This window comes from Mesocricetus auratus, unplaced genomic scaffold (genome assembly GCF_017639785.1).
Source record: "Mesocricetus auratus isolate SY011 unplaced genomic scaffold, BCM_Maur_2.0 Super-Scaffold_100006, whole genome shotgun sequence".
In the NCBI taxonomy this organism is placed as follows: Eukaryota; Metazoa; Chordata; class Mammalia; order Rodentia; family Cricetidae; genus Mesocricetus; species Mesocricetus auratus.
Genome location: NW_024429190.1, coordinates 51,586,346 through 51,608,302, shown reverse-complemented (window position 1 = coordinate 51,608,302; position 21,957 = coordinate 51,586,346). Strand labels below are relative to the sequence as shown.

General features: G+C 39.0%; 1 protein-coding gene and 1 long non-coding RNA gene across 6 annotated transcripts; one reads left to right on the top strand and one right to left on the bottom strand.

The window, feature by feature from the left end:
• Window positions 1-1,150: 1,150 nt before the first annotated feature.
• Window positions 1,151-21,485, bottom strand: Ociad1 (OCIA domain containing 1). 5 transcript variants are annotated; one of them, XM_005080788.4, is made up of 9 exons: window positions 21,342-21,484; window positions 19,974-20,036; window positions 19,504-19,584; window positions 15,739-15,792; window positions 11,221-11,268; window positions 10,150-10,285; window positions 7,799-7,971; window positions 4,275-4,427; window positions 1,151-1,643 (listed from the first exon to the last, which is right to left on the bottom strand). In XM_005080788.4, the coding sequence occupies exons 2-9, from the start codon at window positions 20,029-20,031 to the stop codon at window positions 1,606-1,608; spliced, it is 741 nt and encodes a 246-aa protein (XP_005080845.1). In that variant the 5' UTR covers window positions 20,032-20,036; window positions 21,342-21,484; the 3' UTR covers window positions 1,151-1,605. The 5 variants fall into 5 exon arrangements, with proteins under 5 accessions (XP_005080845.1, XP_040603121.1, XP_012976493.1 ...); XM_040747187.1 differs by lacking the exon at window positions 21,342-21,484 and adding an exon at window positions 20,185-20,846; XM_013121039.3 differs by lacking the exon at window positions 4,275-4,427 and having other exon boundaries at window positions 7,754-7,971.
• Window positions 21,433-21,811, top strand: LOC121140838. The gene is made up of 2 exons (XR_005877778.1): window positions 21,433-21,512; window positions 21,604-21,811. It is a non-coding gene; the product is annotated as an uncharacterized LOC121140838 (long non-coding RNA).
• The last annotated feature ends 146 nt before the right edge of the window (window positions 21,812-21,957 follow it).

Here is a 21,957-nt window from a genome sequence, read left to right as displayed (position 1 = left end):
TGTTCCATGACTGTTTTAAAATTGGAGCAAAAAAGTTAGGCGTGGTGGCTCCTGCTGGCAATTCCACTGCCCAAGAGACTGAGGCAGAATTGCAATTTCAAAGTTAGGCCAGACAGGGGAGGGGGAAAAAAAAGGCCAGAGTCTACATTCACATTCTAGTAAACAAGCTAGTGCTGAAATACTGCAGACTAGTGCTGCCAATGCTTTCTTTTCACACTGACACACAAGCCCCTAACCTTCAAGGTCACCCAGCCTGGCACACTGCAAGGAAGCCCAGTCTAATCTAATCCACACAAACACAGCAAGACTTGTCCTAGCAGACAAGTTCAGCTGCTAAGCACCCCACTGCAACAAGAAAACACCACTGTCAAGTGGCTCACCTGGATCCTGTCCCTTCATTCCTGACTCAAGGCAAAGTGAGATAGCACTTTTGGTTTGTTCTCTAAGAATTCTACTATGTAGCACAGGGTAGTCTAGAAGTCACTATTATGATAGTCCCTGCCTGGCCTCAAACTTGAACCCTCCTGCCTCAGCCTCCCAAATGCTAGGGCTAACAGTACCATTAAGCTCTGCCATAAACCACCAAATTTGGGGCTATTTTATATTTACAGTTAAAATACATTTCTGGTCTAAGACCACATTTTTCAATTTACCTGAACCAGAATTAAACTTTAGGTCAATAATGAAATTATAGCAAAATTTGGAAACATAGCTATGCTAGTTTAAAGTGTTAAAGGCTTGGTCCCCAGAGTGGCACCAGTGAGCTGTAGTAGGATCTTTGAGAGGTGAGGCCATGTGGGAAATACAGAGCACTGACGGCAGGTCCTGGAAGGGACTCTGGGACAACAGCTTCTGATCCCCTTGCTGGGAACTTGAGTGGCTTTGACTCACCATGTAATTCCTGAACATGTGTGGCTTCACCAGGCCTGAGTCAACCAAAGTACGCTTTTTCTCTTTATAGTCTCAGAGACTTTGTTCTAGTGACAGACGAAGAACACTGCTTTTTAAAGATATTTAGCTATTACTATATATTGCTGTCTACCCGTATCACACATTTCTATTTTCTTTTGTTTAAAATACTACTTACTCAGACCATACATGAAAACACATTAGCAAATTTCAAACCAAGCCATAAAAACGATAATGACACTGCTGCTTTTACATTTTATTCACCATAAACATTAAGATGCTACAGCAAATGCAGAAGGCCTTTAATGACTGATGGAAAGCTGGACCCCAGGCGTGTGCTTGCTCCCCCCACCCACCCCTTTCAACATGCACTATCATTTATTCTCATGTAGGTTTCTCTAGAGTCACAGTCGAGTTTCACGAGTCTCTTCTCCCTGTAACTGAAAACAGTTTCACCAAGTATACACAACCACCTCATAATACCATCATTCTGAGTGTCCTGCATCAGTACATTTGCACAACAGTAAACACTAAAATCTGTGTTTGTAAAGCATCATATGTTAAGCCACAAAAACCAGAGTTTTGTTTTAAATGTGTTTATGAAGACTGCTGCTGAGTCCAAGCACGCAGGTATGGGCAACCACCTGGATGAAGCCGGATACGGAAGGCCTTCAGTAGGTCCAATGACGGAGTTTTTCACTCATCCCAAGTATCTCCATATTTGTTTACTTTGACTAGGAAAAAAGCACAAATAACTGATGACTCCAACAGTAAAAGACACCACTTTAAGTCCGTTATGATGATGAAAAGCTGTTTGCACTGTGTGAGCAAGAGCACCTAAGAGTCAACTATAAAGGGGCTGACTACAAATGCCCTTTGTCAAGAACTTTACATAACCCTGCACAATCCCCATTTGAAAGGTGAGACAGCAGATTAGTAACTTGCCCAAGGTATAAGCCTTAACAAGAACTAAGATTTGGAGATCTGTTTAAGTCCAAAGCCTGGGTGCTTGCCTTTACAAGTTTGCCTAAATGAGCATGTGGGTGTATATGATAGTACATACCAAAACAAATTTACCAAAAAGAAAAAAAAAAAGAAAAAACAAAACACCAATAAACTTGAATTTTGCTTTTTCACAAAAATTAAACAACAGAAATGTAGTTAATTCAATCTCTCCTATCAGCTGTCAAGTGACCAGGAGAAACTATTTCCCATATTCTGGCATCTTAAATACTAAATGTTGAGACTTTGCCCCTCTGCCTTGCTTGGCAGTGCTGATGGAACCCAGGGCAGACATGCTGGGAAGGCACCTGGCTGCACCCAGCCCCTATTTCCTCCATTCTCTCACCTTCTGTCTCCATCTGTGAATTAACACCTTTGGTAAAGAAGTCACTCTAATGTAAAGAAGCAACGACTGCAGGGTGGGCACTTTGAGAATCTATGAGTCAAAACCGCCCTGTTAGCATCACACCACATCACACTAGGTTGCCCCATTTCCCTCACGTTTGCTTTGTTCCTTTATAACCACATGGCAGTATTCTAACCATCCGTGATGTGATAGCACTGCTCTGCTAATATATGCTTCCTGTCTTAACTTCCAGTGAGATAAACACCAACAAACATAATCCAGATAAACAAGCTCAAAAGACTTTCACGAGATTCTGAGGGGCTGCAGAGATGGCTCAGAGGTTAAGAGCACTGACTGTTCTTCCAAAGATCCTGAGTTCAATTCCCAGCAACCACATGGTGGCTCATAACTGTGTATGAGATCTGGTGGCCTCTTTTCAGACATACATGCAGGCAGAATACTATATGCATAATAAATAAATCTTAAAAAAAAAAAGATTCTGAATTTACGCTATACCAATGTCCAAAGAGATTCAAGAACGTTTTAGAAAAAAAAAAAAAATCACAATTTCGTAGCAGGTCTTTTCTTTAAATTGTGTTATGAAGCACAAGAAAAACCTCATTTTTCTTTTAACAAGTGACGAGCTGTGTTTTACTACTGAGTCATTAACAGCACTTCAAGACTGTGCAGCCAGAGCTCCCAGTCAATGCAGGCCCCAAGTGCACCCAGAACTCTTTCCCTAGCCTATCAGACTGAAATGAATAAATAAAAATAAAATGCAACAGCTCCTTTCTGACACAACTACAAATGCTGTGCTGTGAGACAGAATAAAGGAGCACAAAAAGGGGAAAACAGCTTCCAGCCCTCAAGAAGTTTACAGTCTGAGCCCCAGTCAATCAGCACAAAGGACAAGTCTACACAGTGAGGCCACCAATGTAGACAGTTTAGTGTTCTAGATCACAGATCTATGTCAAAGGTAAAGAATTTTACAACAAAAATGATGCCTTGTGGCTACAAAAGCAGTTGTAAATGAATCAACCATTAACAACTAGAAATCAAATTAGGTATAGAAATTCCAATACTAAGGTTTGCTATGCATTTGTGCATATGGCCCTCCAGGAGGCACTAAGATCTATTCCTACCATGATAGTTTATGTACCCATTATGTATTTATTACTTTGCTGTGCTACTAATAGAAACCAGGGCCACTTCTAACCACTTCCCTTAACTTTTATAAATGAGTGCACAGAAAACCTTCAAACAGGGTCCATCCCTTGGTATTCCTTTATAAGTCATAAAATTCTAAACAGAAATGATTACAAAGCCTAGTAAAAATGTCTTCTTCCTGTACATGAAGTATCTAAACTCTTACTTTTATAGCATACTGTTGGCCAAAAAAAATTAAATTATAAGTTAAACTTATTAGTTATAGAGATAAAGTCTAATTCCTCCTCTAGAAATGCCCTAAAGTGTCTTACTACTCAATTATGATTCCATGATTTTTGCCGAAGTGTCATTATTGGCCAGTTATCAGTCTCTGGTCACTAAACCTGATTATTCAGCAGACATACTGAATTGTTAGGAAAAGCTATCAATTCCCAAGGTGATTCTTTATAAGGGAAAACCCTGTACTAGAGAACTGGTTTCCCTCCAAATTACTTTAAAACAGGAGAAGTGGTAACTATGAAATAAGTTTTTAAAAATTGAATTTATTGTGTGTGTGTGTGTGTGTGTGTGTGTGCACGTGCGTGCTGCATAATGGCAGAGAACAACTTTCTTTTCTCTCCATCATATTGATTCCCAGGGAATGAACTCAGGTCATCCGGCTTGGTGACAAGTGCTTTTACCTGATGACCCATGTTGCCCACTCTGAAATAACTATTCTTTTAAAAAGAACTGATTTTGGTAAGTAGGTTGAATTGTTAAAGACATATTAGTATCATAACATTTAGAGCTCAAACCAGCTGAAACCAGCTTCTAATCTAAAGAGTCCCATGATTAGACTAAACTGTCATACCTTCTTTTTTGGGCACTCTTTCCTGCATAGGCCTGACTGAGGGGTCAGTCTTGTGTGTTAAAGTTACTTCATATGACTCTCTGTTCTTACTCCTTAATTCCTCATATGTAATACTTTTTCTTTTGGGACTTTCTTCAAAGTTGGGATCAGGTCCTAAAACAACAAACAGTTAATAAGTGGTGATAAAAGGTAGATAAGTCTAAAGTGTCTAAATTTTGTAAATGCTTTTTACCTAAAACTGAAACAGAAAAATGAAATATAAGATCAAACTATTATTACCACTCCAAAGGCACTAGGCTTCCTCCAAGATAACTGTGAAGTACAATCCTCCCTCCTTGTACTTCTGAAATTCACCATTAGTATCAAATTTTTAATAAACTCAGCCATGGCCAGAAAAAGAATAAAAATGATAAGATCTAACAGTGTGGCTTAAATTCACTAAATGCTGGAATCATTATACTGGGTACAGAATTAGAGTCTACTGGCCATGACTAAACAAAACTTCACAGTAAATCATATTAATACTTCTATGGCTACACACTACCTGAATTTATTTTTAACTATGTTTATGGTATCTAAACAAAAATATTTGAAATAACTATTCCATGGTATGAAACAGTCTTTAAACAAAATGGGCAACACAGTTTAAGTATATAAACAGCAAAAGAATCACAAGAACATTTCAAAAGAATAACTGATAACACTCAGAGAATATCTACTCAAGTTTTATATACCTCACAAAAAGTACTTTTCAGCAAAGAACATAAATTGAACATGTTATTCTAATCCTAAATTAAAATTTCAATGTTCATAAGTGGTATTTATTTAAAGCTTCAGTGAATAATCAGAATCCTGTGAGTAACAAGTTACTATGTTATTAAATAGAATTTTCAACTCTAATCTTTAATTATGGTAAATGCCTACCTTATCAATACAAAGAAACAAGATTCAATTTATAATTTATTCTAGTATGCCATGAATAGAAACTCATTTTTCCTGGATAAGAAGAAAAATAATCTTCCACTAACATAGAAAATAATCTTATGTCACTTGGATTACCTTAGTGGTAATATAAGCAACCAGTGAACTCATTTCCCTTCCCAACAGGTATGTCTAAGAAGGTTGTGGGAACTTTCAGGAACCCTGGGTCTGTCCTCACTCTATCAGCCATCAGTACAAGTCCTTGGGCAAATCACTAAGCTTCTCTGAATCTGGGTTTTTCCAATTGTGAAATAATTTGAATAGATGATCTATGGAATTCCTTCCAGGTTTTTCTTAGGCAAAACAGAAATACCATTATTCTGTTATCTATGATAAATGGCAGATATTTTCTCCGTGTAGAGTTGAATGAAAACATTATGGCACTATACGGAGAATATAATTTACTGCTTTGTGAAGCGTTATGAAGACCTGGAAGGAATAAGAAAGTGAGAAACAGCACTGCCCGAAACCAATCAACTGCCCGTGGTAATTTTCCTAATGGATAATGGCAGAGAGCCTTCTACTTTGAAAAGATCACTAAGTCCTTGGAATCACTAAGTCCTTGGAATTCTTGAAAAAGAAAGCTAAATCATGGGCAAACAAGACAAAAGGCAAAAAAAAAAGTGCCCTGAAAGGAAGGGCAGCAGCTGGCAAAGCAAGGCAGCCCGAGGGACTCACGTGGGGAACAATGGCGAGTGTGGAGTTTGACCTAGAGGGGAGGATGACACACACATACAAAAACCAGAAATGGTCAGATGGATAGCTGCAGAGGGCATTAAGATGTATTAAATATGGACCTTGTTCATTTGAGAGTAAAGACCAAAGTGAAATTAGAACACAAGATTTTGCTGATGAAAATGGCAGGAAGGATGGACAACACAGCAAAGGAAGAGCTGGTGCATGCTGGAATACAGGAAGAATGGATTGGAGCTTGACTAAAAACATCGAAACAGATGGAAAAGAACAGCTAGCTGCCTTCAGAGTTACCATGGTGTCTTTACTCTGCCCATCTCTTTTCTGTTCTAATTTAGTATCTTTGGTGCCAACCAGAGAGCATGGAGGCCTTAGGATTAAGGTACCTAACAACATTCTCCTGAACTCAAGCCTTTTATCTCCTACAACTGTCCCTTCCCCTGTGCAGAAACTTTCACTAAAAAGCTTAGTGACCAGTAACTCTTCAGCGACAGCATTCTACATTGCTACATCTACACCAGGTACCACAAGCATGCATAGCTATTGAGCAACTGAAATGCTACCAAGGCCACAGAAACTAACAGTACATTTTAACTTACAAAGTCACAATTGGCTTGTATATTTATATTTATAAGTATGTCCCTTTTAGCACCTTCTTATCATCATTTTTCTCTTTTTCATTGCACCCTCCTTCCTCTCTTTTTACTCTAGATTCAAAAAGACAAAAACAAAGCCAAACCCCTAACTGTTGCTAAATTAGCCTTCAAAACCATTTTCAAAGCATATTTTACAATGGTCCACAATTCTTTACCCAAGCCCTTTGAGTTAGGGATGTCACAAATTTGAGAAAAATATTATATATAATATCCCCAGCCAGGTCAAGAGAGGAATGCATAATCGAACATATCAATAACAAACATATCTATAACAAAATATATGGAAAAATCATTTTAAATAAAGTAAAATACAGGCTACATCATGATTTGCTGCCAAATCTGGTTTTCATGGCTCTTGGTATTTTGGGGTTTAGCCAAAAATTGCAAGCCAGTTTTCTGTTTCTAAGTCCCTACTTTTCACTATAAAGTAGAATGGAAGGAAGGAATCTAACATTTTTTTTGTTCAGTTTATTATCTGTTAGCATTAAGTCTGATTATTTCATCAAATTCCAACAGTTCTTTGAGAAGCATTACCATCTCCATTCAAGATGAAGAATTACAAATTAGTTACTCCATAATGACTAATTACAAGATTGCAGCAAATCTTAAACATAACTTAAATCCTGGCCTTAATCCAAAACTTTTACTTCACTTATTCTGCACTCTGAACTTAGTATTTACACAAACTTCACATGCATTTTCAAGTATATTTCCTCGAGTGACAACAATGTTGTAAAGCAGGCATATAACTTTTTCTTACAATTACAGGCAGGATACTGAAAGCCAATAAGACCAACCTAACAAATGCAACCAACCTACACCTTCCTGGAGCCTCTGTTGCCCCCAGACAGTTATCACTTCTTTGTTGTTCCTCTACATTTGTGAACATTTCAACCACTGGGACAATCTGTAACTTATCCATCTACCCCTGTATCCTCCAAAACACCGAGTTTCTCAAGGATAAGAATCAGGCCTTACTTGTCTTTATTTTTCCCATACCTAGCAAGAGTATGCTGGGTGAATGAAGAAACTAATGAAAAGAACAAGCATGCTGAGTCAGGCTGATGGACGAAGCTAGGCTGACAGCTGACGGTAGCACACAGAGGTGATATCCAGCAGAAAAGAGCATCAAATAAAGTGTATACATACGTTGGACCATAAAATGCTGAAATTCATTTCAAGAGAAGTTTCTACCTTGGGCAATATGGTCAGTAATACCAGTGGGAGTGGATTCATTCATAGAAGCACTAAATGGAATTGGCTCATAACGAGGAAGTGTCTCCTTGTCTATGTTGTCTGCTGCTGGAGATGTCACAAAAGACTGACCACTCACATTTGAGTCATATTTTGACTTTTGAGCATAGTGCCTGTAAAAGAACATCATAATATGTAAGAACAAGAAATCATTACCTTTAGATTAAGACATAAAAATAAGCTATGGATTTCTAAAATAATCATAATTTTAAATTATTTATAAACAGGTGAATGGTTTGTTTCTTCCATAAAAGTAGTCAAGCTATGTAATGACCCACTGTGGTACCTAAAAAATGATCACTAACTAAACATGATGGTGAACATGGTAATCTCAGCTCTGGGGAGGCTCGGGTGGGGGTAACTTGAGTTGGAGGTCATAGTGTAACTGCCTCAAAAGTAAACAGTCACTCAATAAAGAAAGTAGGAAATTATATATTCAATTTGCTAAATAATAATTTCAATATGTGTATTAGAGATCTTACAAAGAAAAAGTCCTTCAGATCAGGTTTCAATAAATGTGTCTATGCTACCCATTTAGTGGGGAGTTATTTCAAAGCTATAGCCCATATAATCCATTACTTGCTGACAGAGATACAGGCATTACTACTTCTCATAAATTTACATTGTTTCTACTATGAAATAATTCACCAGTCTGCTCAATGATCTTACTAATGTATTTACTTACCCACATAGACTATTTATATTTTCACAATATAAAACCCAAACCACAATCTGAAGAAACTCAGCAATGGGTTAAATATTGCTTTACTAGATTTAGAAGTATACAATTTTTTTGTTGTTATTGTTGTTGTTTTGAGACAGGTAGCCCAGGCTGTACTGGATATCACTTTCTAGATGAGGCTAGCCTTGAACTCACACAGTTCTGCTTGCTTCTGCCTCCCAAGTGCTGGGATTGATGGCATGTACTACTTTAACTAACTTATTTCAAAGTGTTTTGTTTTGGGGACAGGATGTAAAGATGTAGGCCAGGCTTACCTGACACTTAATTCTCCTGCTTCAACTTTCCAAGTGGTAGGCTATATACATCATCCCACCATGTTACCATTTTACAAAACTTTTGTTGTAGTTGTTTTGTTTTAAAGATCTAATTTTAAACTTTAAATAACAAAACCACATTGCAGAAGTTTGGGTAAAACCTGACAATCATAACCCATATTACTAATCTCTTACACTATTTTTATTGGTATAAACTTTTCTTTAGACATAATTTTTATATATACATTATTTTATACTTTATCTTTTCTGTTTATAAAAAATATTTACCCAGATGCTTCACAGACTTCATAGTCACAAAGTAACTTTCAATAACCACTCTTACGCATAACATGATTTCATTCATTCCCTTCCACTGGATATGAAGCCAACTCTAAATTTTCCTCCACTTAAAGCTGTAAACTTTGTGTTTTTCCTTTTTATCTGATTTACAGCTTTGTAAATAACTAAATTTAAAAAAATACTTCAAAACACCTACATCAATTTATACCAAAAATTTATTTATGCAACAGTTTCATTTTTGAAATATATACTTTAAGAAAGAGTTATCTCTGGCCAAGCCATGGTGGTGCACGCCTTTAATCCCAGCACCCGGGAAGCAGAGGCAGGTGGATCTCTGTGAGTATGAGGCCAGCCAGGTCTACAGAGCAAGCTTCAGGACAGGCTTCAAGCTACAGAGAAACCGTCTCAAAAAAAAAAAGGCATTATCTCTGGTTGTTAGTATGAGACAATCAAAGCAAATATAAATGCACTGCCTTCAAACTTCAAGAAAAATGAACTTTCTGCTAAGCTTATTTTCCTAATGAGCAACAAAAAAGTAGCTATCCATTGAGAGAGATTAACAAAATCTGGTAACTTGACACGAGTCCAAAATGTAATAAGCCAAAAGAGCTTGCCAAATTCAATCAAAACTAAAATTCTTTAATTCTTGGACAGGTCATAAAGCAGCCAAATCTTGTTCTACTTTTTAAGGCAAAACATTTCTGGACTAGAGCAAATGACCATTCCACAGGCAGAGTTTTCAGGTCTTGCATTTTTTTGTTTGTTTTGTTTTTGGTTTTGTTTTTGTTTTTTCGAGACAGGGTTTCTCTATATTGTTTTGGAGGCTGTCCTGGAACTCACTCTGTAAACCAGGCTGGCCTCGAACTCACAGAGATCCACCTGCCTCTGCCTCCCGAGTGCTGGGATTAAAGGCGTGCGCCACCAACGCCCGGCCAGGTCTTGCATTTTGTTTCTTAAAAACCAAAATTGCTAAGTGGAACCAAGAATTGACCTACCCAGGTGGGGAAGAGCGCCTTGCTTGGCCTGACCGCAGAGCTTCTCCAAGAGGGGAGTTTTCAAGATTCTTGAACTTTTCTTGGCAAGTTTTCACATAAGAAAGTTTTCCAGCAAAGTATCCCATGATACACGCAACTTGTTTTTAAAAACGAACAAAAAATTGTGTCACTGAATGGGCTTTTAGGCAAATTTTTTTTCCAAAACAGCATTTTAAAAAAGTATGTTTCTAAAGTATCTCTAAGATTTTATAAAGACCAAGAATACCTAAAATGGTGATAAAAGATACTTCACATCAAATTCATGGAGAAAGTCTATAATTCCTTTTCCCCAAAATAAGTCACTTCAAAGTAAATAAGTGAATAAGTGACAATACAAACAATCTCAATATGCCACTTTATAGACAAGAGCAAGACAGAGAGATGGACAAGCAACCAAATAGGTTATAGTCACAAGGATTTGGGGCATTTTTTTATTATAAAAAGGAATTTGTTACAAGTCCAAACAATTTCACAAGATTGTCTTAAAAACAAAACTCAGTATGACAAAGCTCATTAAAATAATGAATTTCAAAGTCTGACCTAAGTATGATGTTGCTATATCATGGATACTTCCAATATAAGATAAGTTTCCCCAAAAAGATTCATAAAGGGCATATGTATTTTCAAAAGAACAATTTAACTTCTTTTTTGTTAGCCATAAAATGGAATATAAGTTAATGGGAAAAAAAGCCAATTCTAGGCACAATTATTTGGATTAGTAGGATATCTAAGCAACTTTCTTTTACTATAAACAGAGCAAGAATTTATTTTCAAGTACTGTGTAGAAAGTATTAGCAAATAAAAAGTTATTTTATTTACAAAATGGAGGAGAGTCTTTTAACTAACACAGGACTTTTTATGCTGACATTAAAATTGTCAAGCAGTGCACTTATTGAAAAGTTTATTTGTAGCAGCATATAAACTTGATTTGTGGCAGCATATAAACATGTAATATTAGTAACTCAAAACATCTGATTTAAATTTACTCATTTGTAAAAAGGGTAAGAAAAACACTGCACTATTCATACTTACATATAAGTTTAGGAATGGAGCCATATTTTGGATGACTTGACAGGATTCCTAAAGAAGAGTTAAGTATTTTTGAGTGAATTGTTAAAGAAGGAAAAACAAGCTTTGACTATCTTAAAACAGCAAGTGCCAACAATAACTAACTCTTTTGTGAATTCAGTGTCAACAGAATTTAGAAAATTTTCTAAATGTCAAAACACTATAGACTATTGCAATACATAAGTACAGCATGACCACTTGACACATTTGAGACTATGTAAATATTTCTATCTACCCAAAATCAATAATAACAAAGACTTAAAAGATTTGACTAATTACAGGACTGAAAATTATCCAAGAACCAGGAAGAACTCTAATCAAATATATAAAACCAGCTCTACACTAAAAACAAGAAAACTGATCAAGGAATTAATATAGAATATGAAGAAATACTTCATACTAAAGAGGTGAAATGTTAAATACTGTGAAGGCAATCCTCCATAAATCCATCTACAAACTCAAGGTTCCACTTAAAATCAAAACATGTTTTGCTTATTCTAAAAACTGTATGTAGACACAAAGAGCCAAGGCAACATATAAACTATCATCGGGTACCAAGTCCTAATAGTCATTTATAAATGGAAGAGTAAGACAAACAGAGCAAGAATTCAGAAATGGACTCATACATAAAATGTTTTTTCAGAAAAAAAAAAAGCAATGGTTGACTGGGCAGTGGTGGCGCACGCCTTTAATCCCAGCACTCGGGAGGCAGAGGTAGGTGGATCTCTGTGAGTTCGAGACCAAGCCTGGTCTACAGAGCAAGTGCCAGGACAGGCTCCAAAACAATACAGAGAAACCCTGTCTCGAAAAACCAAAAAAAAAAAAAAAAAAAAAAGGGAATATATACACATTTATAATTAAAAAAAGAACTGGTTAATAGAGCCAAGTGTGTAACACCAGTGCTTGGGAGGTAGAGACAGGTACATCTCTGAGTTCAAGGCTGGCCTGGACTACACAGAGTTCCAAGGCACCCAGGGATATGTACTGAATGCCCCCCACCCCCAAAAGAAAAATTAGTGCTGATGAGTGATGTTGGTCAAGGACAAAAACTGTCCATCAAGTACCGCAGAGGTTATGGCGATAACTTTTGACCTTTCCAACAAGGATAAATGGATAAAAATGAATGACATAGACTGCAATGGATTAAACACATGAAATGAGATGTGAAAGAGCTGAGAACAGTAAGAGAAACATGGAAGGATGCTTTTCCTTTTCTGTTCTCTATCCTTTCTTATTAGATCAAGAACAAACAGGGAAGAGCTAGTACAGCACGTCAAGGGCATCATTCTATGGACAGGAGGCTACTGTCAGGATAAAATGCCATGTCTTTGGAGATCCTGTCTAACTCCCTACCCAAAAAGCCTGTCCTGATTTCAATTTCTACCTTATCCTCAACTGCCTAGGATTTCATGCCACCACTGGGGAAAAAAAAAAACTAAAACTTTTAGTTCTTCACACCATAATCCAAAAAAGTAGTAATTATTACTTCTGGTTCTAACTTACCTATTTAATGGGGTTCCTGCTCTTTCCTCTATACCTAATATCCTTCTGGGTGAGGGGGTGGAAGGAGGAGCACTGGGTGTTAAACCCAGAGGCTCACACATACCCCTTCCCATCGGTCATGTTCCTCCTTCCTGACTGCTTCCACCCTGAATCATTTCTTTTAGAGATTGACCTCTATCTTCTTTGAACACCTGTAACTGAGTATTAATATTCCACAACTGCCTCTTTGCTTCAGTCTGTGCCCACATGCATGTTTCTTAGGATGACCACTAGAGCATTTCACTTTCTTTTGTACAAGTCCATGTGTCTAATTCTTAGTTAAATAACATACTGGAGTGCAACATATTACATGATGAACTGACACTGATTTCTCCACTGACTGACTCCTTTGTCAGTTTTTTCTTTAAACTAATGTGACTAAATTGTTTTTTTCCCAATACAGAACCTATCTTAAGAAGGAAACAACTTAGTGTACATACATGTGTACACTTCTTGGTTGCTTCCATGTTTAAGATTTTGGTCATACAACACACTGTAATGAAATTATTTACAAATGCTTCCAATATTTTATTATCGTCCGTCCCAGATCCTTCCATTCCATCTAAATGCATTTTGTTTATACTGGGCATGGGGACAACCCTGAGATCAGCCCTCACCTTCCACCCTGTTTGAGACAGGGTATCTCTGTTTATCCCTGTGTATGACAGGCTGGCTGGCCTGTGCGCTTCTAGAACCCTTCTGTCTCTGCTCCAGTCTCACTGCAGAACCCATGAGATGACAGCCATGTACTATGGCTTGCAGCTTTGCATGGGTCCTGGGGTTAATCTCAGGTTCTCAGTTACATAATAAGAACTTTATTCACCAAGCCCCAGATCTCTGCCCCAAATCCATTTTATAAATAAGAACAGAGATTGAATACTAGAGCAAGAGCTCTATTACTGAGCTACACCTCCAACCCTATAACTATTTTTCTTCTTCTATGACCATATGAAGAGTCACAACAAAACCTCTGATCTAGTTCAGAGTGAATGTGATAAAGCTAAAATGGGGCTGAGCAGGTAATTCAGTTGACAGAATGCACGAATGTCTACCAGGGACAAAGCACTAGGTTTGACTCCTAGAATCACAGAAACAGGTAGAGGGTACATGTCTGTAATCCCACACCTGGGAGATGAAGACAGGAGGATTAATAGTTCAAAGTAATTCTCAGCTATATACTGAGTGTAAGTTAGACCATGTCTTCTTATAGTAAATTTAACAGATTTTCTTAAATTGTATGGACTCATACTAACATTACCACCACTTTCTGGAATGCTTCCCTGCCAAATATGCAGGTAGAGGCTACAACAGGCCAGTGATTCATAAAGTATGTTTAACTAAAACTCTGCTGGTTACACCACTGATACATTAATATTTAACCTAAAGTCAATACCAGAGTATTTAGCCTCTTCAAGGACTTCTAAAAAAAATGATCATGGGTTGGAGACATAGCTCAGTTGGTAAAGTGTTCATTTGTAATCCTAGAACTGGGGCTTGCTGGCCCTCCTGCCTAATTCTAGTGGAGTGGTTGAGGAATGGCAGACAAGATTGCACCTGCATGCACACACAGACACATAAAACTACATTACTAGTCAGACCCCTGAATTTCTAAGTTATTTTAAAGACTGGATACTTTGCTTGTGTGCCATACAAGGTACCTGCAGAGGTCAGAAGAAAGCGTTAGGTCCTCTAGAATATGAGTTACAAATAGTAACCATCACAAGGGTGCTTGGATCCGAACCTGAGTGTTCTGCAAACACACGTACTCTTAACTGCTGAGTCATCTTCTCCAGGCCCTCTAAACTTTTTTTAAATGCTATTCTCATCCTTACCTATTCCCCAAGGCGAGAAGACAAAGCTAGTACAGGGAACTATAGGTATTTAAGCCAGTGCATATGAATCACCTTAAATTTGAAAAACAGACTATGATAATGAATCAATATAATCAAGTAAGTCCAAAAAGACGGAATTCTTCTAAAACTGTATAAATTTATCAGTGATCATATTTCCTTATTTAAAAATCAGGATAATAAGATATGGGTCTAGAATCTGCATTTCTAACAATCTCTAAGTAAGAATGCTACATAGCTCAACTAGTCCAGGTTTGCTACTCTTGCAAACTAGCCACGAGGTTGGTTAGTTGGTTGGTTTTTAATGTATGCCTGTGTGAGTGTAAGACATATGTGTTCTGAGCCGGGCGGTGGTGGCACACGCCTTTAATTCCAGCACTCGGGAGGCAGAGGCAGGTGAATCTCTGTGAGTTCGAGGCTAGGCGGGACCGACAGCCTCCAAAATAATACAGAGAAACCCTGTCTCGTAAAACCAAAAAAAAAAAAAAAAACAGACATATGTGTTCTGAAGCTGGAGTTACAAAGTTGTACAAAGCTGAAGTGGATATAGAAACCAAACCCAGGTCCTCTAGAAGAGTAGTAAGTATTCTTAATCACTGAACCATCCCTCCAGACATATCAACAAATGTTAAAGCACTTTCCTGCTTTTGTAGATTGTTATTAATATCAAATTCTCTGGTTGGTTGGTTGGTTGGTTGGTTGGTTGGGGTTTTTGTTTGTTTTTGAAGGACGGTCTCAAAGTAGCCCAGGCTGCTCTTGAACTTCTGAAACTCCTGCTTTCACTTCCCAAGTGCTGGGATTACATGTATGTGCCACCACACCCAGTTTTTTTGTTTGTTTTTTTAATGCAGTGCCAGAGTTCAAACCTGGAGGCTTCCTAGATATAAGTAGTCACTGTAACAAATAAAATACATACCAAGTCCCAATGCCATCAAAATGTCAAATCAATATAATCAAGTAAGTAAGTCCAGAGGAAATTCTTCTAAAACTGTATAAATTTATCAGTGATCATATTTCCTTATTTAGAAATCAGGATAAGATAAAACAAGCTATCCAAAGTGCTAAATAAATGTGCAATTTAAACACTTACCTTTACTAATTAATCCTTGAGTAATCAACATACTTGTGGCAGCCAAAGGCACAGCTATAAGGAGAAAAAGAGCTTGTCAATGTCAACAGAAGGAAAATGCTGTTTTGAGAATAGTAGAAGATAAATCAGCATCAGTAACAGCAGAACCATCAAGATGCAGATTCAACAACCAAAGTCTCTAAGGCTCCACTGTGCACACACAGTGAAAACAAAGGAGTATTTTTCAGAAAACACTCTAACTCAAGAAACCATCTAGATTTAGGTTCCAATAGCAAGTCATTAAAATAATCAACTAAAACAATAAAGTAAAATGATGAGAAATTGTTTCTGAAGTAAAAGGGAAAAAAGGAAAGCTACAAAAGCACACAAGTCACTCAGCACTAAGTGATATAACCAAATTCCACAGTCTACGAGCCTCGTGGATTTCTATCAGGAAGGCCGTATTACTACTGTTTACAAAGTAGAGATGTTAAGAGCCTTACTCACTTGAAACCATATAAAGGGAGACCATCAACATTGGGTCTCACAACCTAATAACACCTGCCTAATATCAGATCCTAAAATTTTAGGCTCTATATTATATGTTACACTGTGTGAACCAAGACACAAATATATTTGGCCATGAGATTAACATAGTAGCTGGAAGAATGAAATCGTGCATTTTAAATATTCCTTAAAACCATATGAAAAAATATAAAAGATGCATATTAACCTATAATTCCAAAATTATTTAAAATGTAAAAAACAGCCATGAATCATTGCTCTCTACATCAGTCCTAAGATTTTCTGCAATGATGAGACTTGATCCTTGACTCACTAGCTTGGCAAGAAACTAGATCTGGTAACTTGGCCAGTACACAAGACTGGTCAAGTTCCCTAGACTGATAACAAATTTACCTAAATAAGTGTCTTACCTGTTTGTACAAAATAATGAATCTACTTTCTATCTGGGAGTCTGGGATTTCAGTACCAGTCAGCCTAAAGGTGCCTTTGTGATCAGTCAATAAAAACCTGGTTCTGGGTTTCTATTTATTTATTTTTTTTTGTTTTCCGAGACAGGGTTTCTCTATGGCTTTGGAGGCTGTCCTGGAACTAGCTCTTGTCGACCAGGCTGGTCTCAAACTCACAGAGATCTGTCTGCCTCTGCCTCCCGAGTGCTGGGATTAAAGGCCTGTGATGGTTCTGGGTTTCTAATGAGCATACATGAGAGACAGACTCTCAGATGTAAGCATCCATCTTCCTCTTAGCTCCACCAATGCTCCTTTCCCTAATTTTGCTTTGTATATTTCAACTGTAAATTATAACATGCATCTAGTGAATGGCACACTTTTTTTAAAAAAAGATTTATTTATTATGTATACAGTATTCTGTCTACATATATACCTACAGGCCAGACGAGGGCAACAGATCTCATTACAGATGGTTGTGAGCCACCATGTGGTTGCTGGGAATTGAACTCAGAATCTCTGGAAGAACAGCCAGTGTTAGCAACCTCTGACCCATCTCTCCAGCCCCGAATGGCACATTTTATAAAGAGCCAGAGAGTAAATAGTATTTATGTCAACTATTCAACTGCTGTTTAAGGCAAAACTATCCTAAGACAAAATATGAAAAAAATGAACTTAGCTTTGTCTAGTAAAATGTTACTTATGGACACAAAATATTAATTCAAGTATAATCAAATCAGCCTTTTTCTCCCATCATTTAAAAAATTAAATACAAAAGAATACAATTTAGGCATGATATTACAGCTATTTCAAGTGACAAACACAAAAGCATAAATCTATTAGCCAGAAATAAATCTGGACACAATATTATCCATTAGCTTAACATATTACTTTTTAAAACCTTCATACCACGTCTAGTCTTTTTCATGTAGAATCTTGCTATATAGCACAGGGAGACCTTCAACTATGTAGCTCAGGACCAGCCTCAACTTCAAGAATCTCCTGAGCACTGGGATTATCGAGGTTTTTCTTTTCCTTTAGTCTATGTCTTTAAAACTTGAAAACAATTTGTCGTGCCATAAACTCAAAATGGCCATACTCAATTTATTTTCCCGTACAAATAGCGTATCTTTAATGAGTACTGTTATAAACTATGTAGCTCTTGATATTATCATCTGACCTTTATTTTTCCTTTATTCTCTTATCTACCTTTTCAAAAACTGCCATTTCACAGTAACATCATGGCATTCCTGTGGAGGTCAGAGGGCAACTTTTAGGAGTAGGTTCTCTCCTTCCTTCATGCGGGTTCTATACACCGTACTCAAGGCTATACACTGCACTGGCAGGCTTTCCCACTGAGCTATCTCCCAGGCCCTCGTCCTTCTTTGTTTCTTCTCCCTTTTAAAATTCTATCCTGCACGTCTGGAGAGATGGCTTAGAGGTTAAGAGAACTGACTGCTCTTCCAGAAAACCCAAGTACAGTTTCTAGCGTTCATATGGCAGCTCAAAGCAGTCTGTAACTCCAGTTGCAAACGAACTGACATCCTCTTCTGGCCTCTTTCCTCAGGTACATAGTCTACAGACATACATGCAGGCAGAATGCAATATACATAAAATAAAGATTAAAACAGAAATCTTGACATTCCATCCAGCCTCTCTGTTGGAATTACCTACAGCAACCATAAAAAGGCTACGATTTCAAAGCACAGGCCTTTATATAAACAGAGCACTGTATTTATTTGTTTGTAATTTTCAATGTTCTCTGTACTTAAAAGTATAAATTCTTAGAAGGCATGGTGGTCCACACCTGGACTACTAGCAAAAATGTTCAAGACTAGCCTGGTCTAGTTGCCTTGGGGAATTGGTTGTTTGCTTGGGTTTTTTTGTTTGTTTTGGTCTGGTTTTCGGTTTTCTGTACCCACCATCCTGGTACTAGGGACCAAACCCAGGGCCTCATGAGCTATATCACTGGATAGTCTCCAATACCAGACCTGGTCTACATAGCAAGTCCCAGGCTAGTCAGGGCTACAATAGACAAACAACAACAACAACAAAATCCCAATGTTAAGATCTGTAGTCAGAAATCCAGAGCTGATAGTACAGTAATTTCTCACTATAATAAAAGGTAACAAACCAGCTGTCATTGTCATGACAGTCATGAAGTGTAACACAGGGTACACATTTAACACCTCTAAACCTTAATTCCTTCCATTCTATTGCTTTGTTTTTTTCAAGACAGGGTTTCTCTGTGTAGCCCTGGCTGTCCTGGAACTCCCTCTGTATACCAGGCACAGAGATGTGTCTGCTTCTGCCTTCCAAGTGCTGGGATTAAAGGCATATGCACCACCACCTGGCACAATTCTATTTCTTTAATCTCTATTAGTAATAAGCACACTATGCCAAAAGTGCCCCCAATATGTTCTATATGTAATTATAATTTCAAACACAAATTTAAGTCAAGTTTGTAGGTAAAAGTAGGGTTGAATTACACCGACAGAAAACTGGGGAGCCTGGGCTGGAGAGATGGTTCAGTGAATAGAGGGCCTGCAATGCAAAGATGAGGATCTAAGTTCTGATCCAGTATTCATGGAGCAGCCAGGCATGGACATCCCAGTACCGGGAGGCCGAGACAGGAAGATCACAGGGGCTCACTGGCTGGCCAACTTAGCCAAAATGGTGGAACTCCAGGTTCAGCAAGATGAGATGGAGAGGGACAGAGGAGGACACCGACCTCTGCCCACCCCCACATGCACATCCACACAGATGCCACAAATACACGCAAGTACATTTTTCTAAATTCATAACCAGGATGACTCACATCGGAACCAGAAGCTTTCTTCATTGCACTCTGCAAAGACTCTCCGCTCTTCCTCTGTCGGAATGTAATCAGCCCCTATGTCTTTTAGAGAAAAACTGGAAGTCATTTTCTTAAAAGCCCTAAAAGTTAGCTTTGTCTACTAGTAATAAGAACATTTAAAAAACAAAACAATGAAGCAACTGGCTTGTCAACTTAAAAAAAAAAAACTTTGCCCTCCAACAGAATTTATTCTTACTACCTGTTAGGAAAGGCTGGACACAGCACTAAATGAAAATATGGAAAACCAGCCCACACCCCTGTTCTAACAATGAGGAATTTCAAGACTTCAATAAGACATCAAAGCAAGAATGAAGTCCTGTGACTATACAGATATCACACCCATAAAGCCAGCCCAACTGCTACTGTTACTCAAGCAATTAAAATTTCCTTACACAGAAAGTGCTACTATAAATATTTAATATGATAGTTACGGGGAATTGGTCTTGGAACTTCTGTATTCGGTTCTCGAAAATCAGCCCTCCCATTCATAGTTCCTGCATCAAAAACATTTATATGCAAATATTATAAGGTATCGGGGTAGGGTAAATATCTATAACCAGTCTACCTGTAGATCAACAATATTTACTTAACATTAAACATCTTAAAAATTATTTTATGTGCACTGGTGTTTTGTTTGCATGCCTGGTGCCTGAGGAGGCCAGAAGAAGATGCTGGGTCCCCAGGAACTGCAGTTGGAGACGGCTGTGATACTGCGACACACGTGGATACTGAGAATGCAACCAGGTCCTCTGGAAGAGCCAATGATCTTAACTGCTGAGCCACGCCTTCAGACCCTGACGGTTACATTTCAACTACTTGACATAAGAAAATAACTTCATGAAAAAGAAACCTACCATTTGAACTAGTTATTCACATTCGGTCCTTTAAATGAAAAACGGTATATAAAAACTGACAAATTTTCCCTTCTGAAGCTAGGTTATTTCACATAATTCTGTACCATGGTTCAAAAAACAAAACGATATTTAAAAAAAAACCCTACAACTATATCCAAATGGTTGAGGGAAAATTCCAAGTCCTTTCTAGGCTTCCGATAAACAAAAAACCCTGCACCGTCTCCCATAACTCAGCAATCAAAATAATAATAACAACGACGTCACATTCTCTCTACGGGTAGCTGCTCTCCTAAGAGCAAACTACGAATCTCGTAAACGTCCCTACACCGGCCCAAATAATCTTCAAATAAATGACATTTTAAGATCCAAGCGCATCCCCAGGAATCATATATTGATATTTCTTCCGTCTCCTTTTAAACTCAGACCCTAGAATTTCAGATAACGTTCAAACAACCGCATAAAAACCGCTGTAGGTATGATAACGCGCGATGCCGACAGCAAAGAACCTTCCCATAATTCCTTTAGGGGCGAAGCCATCCCCGAGGGCCTACTGCGTAGCCATCCCTTAGAGGAAAAGGCTTCACAAAAGGTAAAGATAACTCCTGGGCAGGTGGACCATCCTGAGGCTTCTCACACTGCAGAACCGCACTAGGGGAAAAGCCGGAGCCTTCTCGCCCTCCCCCGAGAGGCTGGAGGGCCGTGAGGCCACGCGACAGCTGCAGGCTCGCCACGACTCCAGCACTCCCGTGCCGCACTGTCCCCACCCCGGTCACCGCGGACCCCCCACCGCCCGCCCCCAAGCAGGCCTTCGCCGCCCGGGTCACCCGCACGGGGCGACCCCGGCCGACACCTCCAGACGGGAAAATGGCGGAAGGCGCCAGGCGACGGCGGGCGAGGGTGGGAGACCGGCAGACGAGCCGGGGACTGCGGTGCCACCACACCCACCTCCTCACGACCGAGGCGGCGAGCACGACCACCCGGGGCAGAGGCCAGCAGGGGAGGGACCCCAGAGACAGGCGCCGCGGACGACGGAGGAGTCACCCCGACACCAGCCCCTGCGCACCGTGACCCGGAAGCATCGCCTTCAACAGGAAATGACGTTGGGCCGCTCTCGGGGTAACTGCCGCCGAACCTCTCAATAGTCGGGTTTCGGCCCCGCCCCGTGAGGTTGGTCCCGCCTCCTTTCACCACTCCCCCCTCCCCCCAGGCTCGAGAGCTGCACTGCGGCTGCGCGGGTCCCGGGGCTCGCACGGCCGCTCCGCCCTGCCCCGAGGTTCGATGGTCTTGGGAAGTACCCCAGTGATTATGCTGTGACCTGCCGGTAGGGACGTTCTGGAACCTCCCCTCCCCGCCCCCGTTTATCCCTTTGACGTTCCTCAAACTTAAAGCTTTACATAAATCTTTTTATGCTGCAAGCCTCTCGTCTAGGTAGTGAACCCACGCCTTAACTGTCAGAACCTCCAGTATAGTGGCTGACCCAGTCGGGGTACATTCCCACTCGGAGACTCGGCATTTGGTCATCTGAATAACAGAAATGATGCGCATTTCATAGTTTGGATGA